A 10324-nucleotide genomic window follows, 5' to 3' on the forward strand; every position below is an offset into this window, starting at 1 on the left:
TTCAATTTACAGCAATTATATTGGTCCGTTTGGTCGCAGTGCCCGCGTTGTAAGCGACGTGATTGGTGGATTTCTGATTGGAAGTGCGACATCACGTGTTGTAATAGGCCGAATATTATAGGACCGTATGAAATGAAGCAAGAATTAAATTCTGGCTTCATTAGCCTCGTCCTACATTCAGATTGTGCATCATACTCGCGTTATCAGTACATGCCGTGAATTTGTTCAATTTTGCAGCATTCAATGCCTTCAATCATAATGTTTGCATCATGAAACAGCGCTCCATCACTTGCACTAATTAGGGAGAAATGAATAATCATATTTATATTATTTTTACCTTTGACTTGGTCTATTTTCTTGGAGGCAACAAACCAGCGACAGACTAGATATTTGAAATGTTGAGGCTCTTGCTGAAGTGATTAAATGCCATCTTCAAGACAGTAATCCACTATCTGAATTATATGAGTTACAGACAAAATATATAGTTTACCTTTAAGTTTCCACATATTTAAAAAAAAAAAAAAAACTGCAACATTCAACTAACCATTGTCAGGATGAAATCTCAGATTTCAGATAGGCCTACTCGAATAACATTTTTTGTATCACCCAATCTTCCCTTCGCTCTCCTGACTATGAGATATACATATTGGTGGTAATAACATTTGTTTAAAAAATCTAGTTACATAGAGATATTATTTTTGAAGAAATATATTGTTTTGACAATATTGCAAGATTATTTTTGTGCTAGTTGGCTATACCTGCACCAAAACAGTATTTTTCCTTCATAGCTAGTTCCCCATCTTCTTAAATAGGAGCCAAATTGTTTTCAGCATTTTTATTTCATGACTGATCAAAACTTGTTTTCTCATGGCTCTCTTGTCTCTGTAGCAGACATATGGTGAGCAATAAGTTTGGAACATCAAATTGAAATCAAATCACAGTATTGAATCGCAACACATATCTTATGGGCCCAAGTATTGTGATAATATATTGAGGTCACTGGTAATTTCACCCTGTGTACACGATACTGCCACCAGTGCCCATAGTGGGGCAGATAACTATAGGTGATGTACCGGGTCTGTGGTCACCTACTTCTCAAACAAGTGTAGGAAAGAGGGAGAACAGCTGAAGGGGGGGGGCTCGGCCCTATGATCCTGGGGTGCAGAGGAGCGTGATATACCCGCTGTGCCACAAAGAGCCCGGGCCTCAGGCAGAGACAGAAGAAAACTCATATGCCACGCCTACACAAGCGTAACACCCCATTCACAATGGTGTGCTATTCTTGTTTCGTCTAACTATTAAACATTTGTTTAATGTTAAGAGGTTCTATAGCTAATCACAGGGATGACCAGCCTGTCTTATCTACAGCCAACAACAGGAATCACGTTGAATGACCTCCCTCAAAAGCTATATGCTCTAGTTTACGCTTTTATAGTTGGGTTACTTTACTTGATAATTGCAAATGTTTATACACAAATGTATTTACTCTGAAGTAGAGTTCAAAAGTATAACACACACTGATTTTATGACCTCATGGTGCTTTGCACTCATTGATTCCAGCCAGGGTCAATCAAAGATAAACACTGGAATTGTGATGCTATTCAAGACAATCTCTTGCATTTATAAATGACTGATTTTATTGACGTTAAAAATGTGTACTGCAGAAACACGTACTCACAAATCATAATGAACCTAAGACCTGAGGAGTATTCTCTGAAAGCAGAGCAAGAAAGATTTTGTTTTTACCACCACCTCTGCCATTATAAAAATAATGAGATGTTTCACATCACTGGGTCTTAATAGAAATTGTTATCAAAATAATATTTTTACCAGGACAAACAATTAAAAAGACATGCATGATTGCCATGCAAAAAATAATAATGAAAAAATACAAATAAATCCATTGAAATCTTCAGGTCTTCTTCCTGTACGTGTGGGTCAACAAAAACTCCACTCTGCTCTGCATACACTCCAGTACACTTATTGTCTGTACAATTTTTTGGATTTTAACAACTGTCATTCCTAACACGTTTCCCAGCAATCAGATCTTGTTCGGAGGTTTCGTCCTGCTCCAGCTCATGCTTTTCGATGTAGCGTCTAGAGAAAGGAGGATGGAAACAACTAACAGAGTTGAAAGGTGGACAACAATGACTGAGTGTAAAATGTAGGTGAAATGATAAATTAATCAGATTGAATTGCAGCTTTGATCTCACCTTCTTGCAAACTCATACAAGGCCTCTTTCCTCTCTTGTAGGGACATGTGTCTGTCTACCGGTGATTTCCCAAAAGATTTGGCAGCAGGCTATGGGTCAAAATGATAAAAATCAGACTATATAGCAAACTCCTGAGAAATAGAATAGCGTAGTAAGATGGTACATTAATTACTTTGCGAGCAAGGTAATATAGACTACCAGTGTACGTAAGACATCATTTAGATCATTGGCAAACCTTAATGGTGGGAGCAGGTGCAGCTGAAGAAGAGAGGGGCCGCCATGCTGGGCCTGGTGCAGACGTGGCACCGCCTGTGGCCTCCACTGGGAACACCTCAGTGCTCTCAAGCAGATTAGTGATAGTGGTGTCCACACAGTTGGTTTGCACTGTAAAAAGGGTAAAGGGAAAGATTTGGGGAAAGCTGCAAACTTCTGTGCCTTTTTCTCCCATTGATCCTAATACAAACTCCATTTGAATCAAATTCACATGCAAATACAGGACTCGAGTCAGTGCATTGCTCATCACCATTCCAAATTCCCAGTCACTGAACTGGAAATGCAAAGTGGAAATAAAAAGGTGGCATACCCAGGTCTCTGGTGATGATGCCAAGGGGGATGTCAGGCAGAACCTCCTTCACCTGCTGAGCCATCCTGCTGATCCTGAGCTCCTCCACCCCAGAGCTGCGGATCATGAAGCCCAGGGGAACTGGACGTGGTCTGGCACTCACATCTGGACAGACAGCAGCAAATACACACCATCACCCTCCAAGTAAGCATAACAAGCACCAAGGCCATGCTGTAGGAAGGGAATTGTCAGGGAAGTTTTCTCCAGGGCTCTCGTTTACTTACTTGAGGTTGTGGTGCGCGGTGCAATGTGCCTTTTCCTCTTGATGTGCTCCGCTTTGTCTGCTTTGGTAATCTGTGTAGAGACCACGCTGAGCTCAGTGGCTAGAAGCTGAAAATGGACAACACAAAGACCAATCAGAGGACAATATAATAATTATTCTCTTTAGTGTTCCATATCATTGTGAATTTTCGGCTCCCAATGTGATAATAACTTGCAATATACAACAAACCCTTTGATAAGATACATACTTGCTTTGTTTGTTTGATATAAAATGTGGGCGGTACTGAATATAATGCAGTGCAGAATAAGGGTGCAAAAATGAGAATGACAAAAGGTTTTATACCTCTTGGACTTTGTTGGCAAACTCTTGAAGGGACTCTTCATCTTGTCTAGATACAGGGGGGAGCCATCTGTGAAAACAAACAAAACAGGGTCTCTACAAGCCTTGTGAGCATTAATAGTGAACTTATTCTGCTTTCACAACTGTTTTACGGCATGTAATTTTTTTTTTTTAAGTCAATGTTTACATAACCCATTTTTACGACATTCTTTCCTGCATACGCCTTTTATACCTCCCGTGCGCATGCCAGTGACGAGTGGTTGTAGTTGTATGAATATACACCATAAAAAAAATACATGTTTAGGCAGGTCATAAGATAGATAAGATAAATAAAATGTATTTTCAAAATAATGGCATACTGAGTTTAATTACACTACATGAACAAAAGTATGTGGACGTCGAACATCTCGTTCCAAAATCACGGGCAATAATATGAAATTGGTCCCCCCTTTGCTGCTACAAGAACCTCCACTCTTCTGGGAAGGCTTTCCACAAGATGTTGGAACATTGCTGCGGGGACTAGCATTAGTGAGGTTTGGGCACTGATGTAGGGCGATTAGGCCTGGCTTGCAGTCGGCGTTCCAATTCATCCCAAAGGTGTTTGATAGGGTTGAAGTCAGGGCTCTGTGCAGGCCAGTCAAGTTCTTTCACACAGATCCCGACAAGCCATTTCTGTATGGACCTCACTTTGTGAACAGGGGCATTGTCATGCTGGACCTCGCTTTGTGAATGGGGGCATTGTCATGCTGAAACAGGAAAGGTCCTTCCCCAAACTGTTGCCACAAAGTTGGATGCGCAGAATCGTCTAGAATGTCATTGTATGCTAAGATTTTCCTTCACTGGAACTAAGGGACCTGGCCTGAACCATGGAAACCCATTTCATGAAGCTCCCAATGAACAGTTCTTGTGCTGACGTTACATCCAGAGGCAGTTTGGAACACGGTAGTGAATGTTATTGTATTTTTGTACATGCTACGTGCTTCAACACTCCGCAGTCCTGTTCTGTGAACTTGTGTGGCCTACCACTTCGCTGCTGAGCCGATGTTGCTCCTAGACATTTCCACTTCACAATAACAGCACTTATAGTTGAAAAGGTGGCATCCTATGACGGTGCCACGTTGAAAGTCACTGAGCTCTTTGGTAAGGCCATTCTACTTACAATGTTTGTCTATGGAGATTGCATGACTGTGTGCTTGATTTTATAAATAGCCGAATACACTCATTTGAAGGGGTGTCCACATACACTAAAAGTATATTACGTCAAAATGAATGAAATCAATAGTTCATTATTTTGTTCAATAAACAGACAAGACACACCTACTCCAATCATACAAACACTGAGTGTACAAAACATTATAAACACCTGTTCTTTCTATGACATCGACCATCTAGGTGAAAGCTATGATCCCTTATTGTTGTCACTGGTTAAATCCATTTCAAATCGATGTAGATGAAGAGGAGACAGGTTAAAGTATTTTTCCCCCACCTTGAGACATTGATTGTGTCTTCGCAATTCAGAGGGTGAATGGGCATGGCAAAAGATATAAGTGACTTTGAATGGGGTATGTGGTGCCAGGCGCACTGGTTTGTGTCAAGAACTGGAACACTGCTGGGTTTTTCCACACTCAAGAATTTCCAGTGTGCATCAAGAATGGTCCACCACCCAAAGGACATACAGCCAACTGTAGGAAGCATTGGAGTCAACATGGGCCAGCATCCCTGTGGAACACTTTCAACACCCATTAGAATCCATGCCCCGACAAATTTAGGTGTTCTGAATGTTTTGTACACTCAGTGTATATTTGTAGTGAGAATATAAGGAATATAACAGAATAAAATTCAAATAATATTTTTTCCCACACAACTTGTGTCAAGGGAATGTGTAGAATCGCTGTCATAAAATAATGTATATTATTTTATCCATGCTTCATCTCTTTCCTATCCTCACTCAACTTTGTTAGCAAGCAGGTGTAAAGGTCTTACATTGAGAATAGCTTCATCATGATACCCATAGAAAATAATAGCAATCCTATTTTCAAAAGAGTCTCGTGTTTATATTTCACAACCTCCGCAGGCTTTTGGAGTGGTCTATCCGCGATCAAGCAAAATAATAGGCCTACACTTCATTTAGGCTACATTATTGCATGCAACATGTTTCTGATCAGTGATAGAAGAACAAATGAAATAGACGAGCTGTACCACCTCAGAAAACCAGCCAGAAACCAATGAACCTATACAGACAGAGATTCAGTGAAACAAAATCACATTGATTGAGACAAGTCAGTGAAGTAACAGGCTTTTGGTTCGGGAGTAGGCCTAGGATACGAAGCGACTAAACAGCAAAATAATGCACTTGTTAAAACTACACAACATAAAATTAGATACATGCCGTCAATTGCATTAGCCTACTTGATTCTAATATCTTCATAAAATCAATTATATTTATTCCCCCAGCTGTGGTTAAGAAAACAGTGCATGCTTCGTGGTGGGCTATGAACATTTTAGAACTAGCAGGAGGATGGTTAACTGGCGCTGCCTAACATTAATGAAGAGTTTAAGAACGAAGCGCATGCCAATGCCCCCTCAGGTTTACGGCTACGATTCATACTAAGCTGTAGGCAGAACTTTACCGAAATGATTACTAGGCCGCTAGGCGAAAATAAAAAAGGTTCGGCTTTGATACCAGCAATACCTTTCAGATATAAGGAAACGGCAAAAAAAAAGTTGGCAGTGTGGTAAATTTGGCAGAAAAATATTTAGTATAAAAGGGATATTAAACTTTCCCTGTGATAAAAGCTTGCTTTGGCCTCTAATCAAGCTGAATGAAAAGTTATACTACAACACAAAATATACTGCTGATCCTGACAAAATGTTAACTCTGAAACGGCAAGACCATTACAAAAACCATTGTTAATTCTAGCAGAATTTTCCAGTGAGTAATGGACTGGATTTTAAGGACATGCATAAAATGTGTCAATTATCAAAGTGATACCTTTACAAGGTCCAACCAGAGCCCCGACAAAGACAAGTAGTGAGAGACAGTAATTATTTAGTACCTTACATGGTACACTGTACATGGGACGAAAAAGGTCCACAACAGTTCTGTCAGCCAAAAGGAGTCTGGCGTGCTCTTGAGAAAGAGGAACAAACTGCATTAGTACTTTCATTTCAGGAAATCCTCTGCATTTGTCTGACAGAATTATGTAAAGGCAGAGTGAAAAATCAACACAAAATCTTTAGGTCTATCACTGGTGTGAAAACCAATTTTACAAGAAAGTACTGGCCTTCTATGGACTGTTGGAGGAAACCTTCAACTTTTGAAAGCCCAACTTTTTACACAAACACTCATCAAATGTAGATGGTTAAATATGTCACGAGTACTGCTTTTAAACTAATGACAGAGGCAGTTTAGTGTTGATGGTATTACCAGAGCTACAAATGGCCTCTTCACTTGTAAGGCCACAGGCTGAATGGAATCAGTCAGGGAGAAAGGCCAGGAGCTGAGGGAGATAAAACACAGGTTAGCTCAGTAATTTTTAGAATCGGTAATACAGGGGCAGTACAGAGCCACCTTACAGCAGTGTTGGCATTCTGCTCAGGGCAGATTCTCCTCTAAAAGACCCGTTAATAAATCACTATTTCCAGTTAAATTAAGTGTTCTACTGGTGATTAGGGAAAAATAGAAAAACGTTTTGTATATACAAAGACGGCAGATATAATCAATTACAAAAAAAATGTTGTTTTATACACAAGATAAATCCCATGGATAGTACTGATCTGCACATTATGCTTAAACCAGTACTGTGGGGCAGGGACACTAAGTTTGATGAAAGAACACTTCAAAACCAAAGAGAGAGATAGTGAGAACTCAATCGGCTTGATGACAGGGACAATTGTGGCTCACCTGAACTTCAGCAGGCCAGCACGCCCATTGGTGGTGTCCTCCTCGGGGAATAGGAGTAGGGGCAGAGTTTTTGGAGAGGAGCAGTATCTCCTGAGGGACTCCTCCATCTCATCCTGGCCCGATATGGCACCCAGTTCCATGAAGCCTCGGGCCCAACACACAAAGCCTGCAGAGTCCTCCAGCATAGGCTGAGCAGAGGAACAGGTCACGGTAAAAATGAATAACAAACACTGGCTGATGGTGTATGGTTGAGTTAACGCAGGTGCATTTAAAAAAATATATCTTTTTGTTCAGCTGGGCAAGAACAACCAATGATGTTTACAAACCCTGGATTGCTGATACCATGTATTGGCCATTGAGTGGCTGTGACGCCACCAGTCTGCCATATTGGCACTCCCCAGTAGGACCTCTATAGGAATTAATGGAACTCTACAGTATTTCAATTAAATGTTTCAAGGACAAAATCACATTAGTCATATGTAAAAAAAAGTATGTATTTATATATTTCTTTATGTTTAGCTCATATAATATAATGTCAAAGTATGCATGAAGGTGTCTGTAATATAACAAATGTGGCAAAAACTAATGTAGACATTAAATGTATTTCTATAGCTTCCAGAATATTTTTTACAACGGTGGGGGAGTGCCAAGATGGAGGCACGGTGGCTTCAAAACAGTGCCCCCTATCAGTCATCTATTGTATATACAAAATCATTGAGAAGAACTCAAGGAGCTCAAAGTGCAACACTTCAACAAAACACTCACAGTATTGCAGGAAGTCAGAAGATTAACAATGTTGTGGTCAAACTGGGTCACGTGATTGCAGATGTACAGTTTTGTGCTTTTGTCTCTTGAACGTGGGCTGTTCTGTCTGACGTGCATACCAAGGACTGAGAACATTATTCTCACAATGAATCTGGAACAGGAAAAATTATTTGAGTTTGATCCAGTGAACACAAAACAGGATATGTTTTAAAATGGAGAGATACTAAACAAACAGCAAATTTACCAAGACTTCCCACAATTGGTTCCTTCAAATGTGCACCCTTCTTTGGTTGAGGCATACCCATATTGGGAGAAGCCAATAGCAGAGGTGCATAAAGATGGTGGCCCCCATGTACTTTAAACCATCAAAATAAAGAAAGTCCATGTATAATCTCCCAGCAATTTAATGGGTATTGGGACTTTATTTTGATAGTTTATTCGCCGTTAGTAAGCACATCCACACAAACTATTATTCTTGGTGTGCGCCCGCTCATGTTTTTTTAGACCCCATTTACTTACCATAAATGACGCGTTGTCTAAGTTTGTTATACTGTTCATTTCTTTCCTTTACTCTTTTTTTGTGTCGTCATTACCAAAGTATACATGAACCCAATTCTAGCTCCAGGTTAACAGCAATTTGAATATATTATTGTGTATATTGTGCTGATTTATTGGTGCATAGAACCATGTTTAAAAAAACATTTAAAAAGCCATTGTTTAAATCCTCAGTGGACAGTGTGCCCCATTTATAGACGCTAACTGCTTTAGCACCTATTGATGTTAGTATCTCCTGACTGGGGGAGTTTTTTAAAAAGCCCTGACGCTTGTTTTAAACATTAACACGCATCGCTGATGGCAGTGTTTTGAAAGATAAGGAACACATATTTCATATCAGCGAGAAATACTTTTCTAAAAACAAAAGGTTCAATTACTACACACGTTTTATTCGGTTAATGTTCCCACACGGCCATATATACATGCTACATCACTTCTTTACAAAAAAACAAGACAGGAGACAAGGGCCATATGTTTTGAAAGCCTTGATTATTGACGTGTCTAAACACAGCGTCGGGATTGTAGTTCAGATGACCGAAACTAATCGCTCAGAACTGTAGGGAGAAGACAGAATACCGCCGATAGTTTAAGTACTATGGATAGCGGTTTAACAATGACATATCTGAATTCCGACATCTTTATGCCCCTTCACCACTGTGGCAGTGCTGACAGATTTGTTTTTATTTTAAGCAGGAAGTCACCCCACTGTGTATGATGATGTCATTATGCTGAGTGAACCTAACATTTAGTAAGATAACCAGTTGCAAAACTACCCTTACCTTCTAGCAAGACTGTCTGGGAGTGCACAGCTCACCAAAAACACATGTGCACCTACGAAGAGTCGTAGTAACATCAAACAAAGGCCAACTGGAGAGTAAAGTAATACCAGCAAAAGGACCAGTCCATCGTTGGGCAACCTGTTTGAGACAGACACAGCTCAGTGTTATCCTTGACAGGAAGAATATTCTGAGTCCAAGGGGACAGATTATATGCTTCTAACTAGGAAACTAATGTAACTGTTACCGACCAAACTACTTGCTAGCTAGCCGTTAATGGATAATAGTATTAATATCTTGTAGGCTAATTTGCTTACAGTAACTAACAAGTTAAATGAACGCCAAGAAGACGGTGACTTAGCTAGCTAATAGCCAGAGCCGATTATGAGCAAGACTATTGGAAATCTCTGCCATGGGTATCGGTGGACTGATACTCATTTAGCTGCTAGCTAGCTTGTCTTGACAACAACACTTCTTGTTCTTACCGCTGGAAGTCAAACATCTGTTCTATTCCTCGAGTTTCCATTATTTCACCTAATCTGTAGGTTGAGAAAGTTAATTACACGCGTCACTTTCCTGCATACTAACTAATCAACCATTTAATTCGAAACGATAAAAGGTCAAACTGGTAACCATTTATTTGCTCATGTTGATGCTGGCTAACGTTTCCAGCTAGTCTACCTCAGGCGCCATGTTCAACGCTAGAAAGAGATCAGCGTCTCGTCAGCAGCAAAAAAATGTACTTCCGGGTTACGGAATTTCGGAACATTTCCAAATAAAAGTCCCCATGTAATAGTAGAAAAGTGTCAAAAACCTGGATTTATTCATCATGTAAAAATACTTGTCTAAACATGAACAATTATTCATATTTGTTCATATTTAAATTATATTTGCATTACATTTGTGTTTTAAAACATAAATGCCCCC

General features: G+C 39.9%; 1 protein-coding gene across 1 annotated transcript; it reads right to left on the reverse strand.

The window, feature by feature from the left end:
* Window positions 1-1614: 1614 nt before the first annotated feature.
* LOC118376633 (lipid droplet-regulating VLDL assembly factor AUP1-like) lies at window positions 1615-10116 on the reverse strand. The gene is made up of 12 exons (XM_035763372.2): window positions 9883-10116; window positions 9401-9538; window positions 8067-8217; window positions 7302-7489; window positions 6825-6897; window positions 6454-6527; window positions 3401-3467; window positions 3060-3165; window positions 2797-2940; window positions 2449-2597; window positions 2214-2302; window positions 1615-2097 (listed from the first exon to the last, which is right to left on the reverse strand). The coding sequence occupies exons 1-12, from the start codon at window positions 9921-9923 to the stop codon at window positions 2007-2009; spliced, it is 1311 nt and encodes a 436-aa protein (XP_035619265.1). The 5' UTR covers window positions 9924-10116; the 3' UTR covers window positions 1615-2006.
* Window positions 10117-10324: the final 208 nt, after the last annotated feature.

The sequence above is a fragment of the Oncorhynchus keta genome, chromosome 4 (genome assembly GCF_023373465.1).
Source record: "Oncorhynchus keta strain PuntledgeMale-10-30-2019 chromosome 4, Oket_V2, whole genome shotgun sequence".
NCBI classification, from domain to species: Eukaryota; Metazoa; Chordata; class Actinopteri; order Salmoniformes; family Salmonidae; genus Oncorhynchus; species Oncorhynchus keta.

Excerpts from the sequence above, each read along its gene's own strand:
- LOC118376633 (XM_035763372.2), bottom strand. The coding sequence starts at position 9,923 with ATGGAAACTCGAGGAATAGAACAGATGTTTGACTTCCAGCG. Across the intron at positions 8,218-9,400 it reads CCAGACAGTCTTGCTAGAAG|ATTCATTGTGAGAATAATGT; the intron begins GTAAGGGTAGTT and ends TTCCTGTTCCAG. Across the intron at positions 2,303-2,448 it reads CACCTGCTCCCACCATTAAG|CCTGCTGCCAAATCTTTTGG; the intron begins GTTTGCCAATGA and ends TTTGACCCATAG.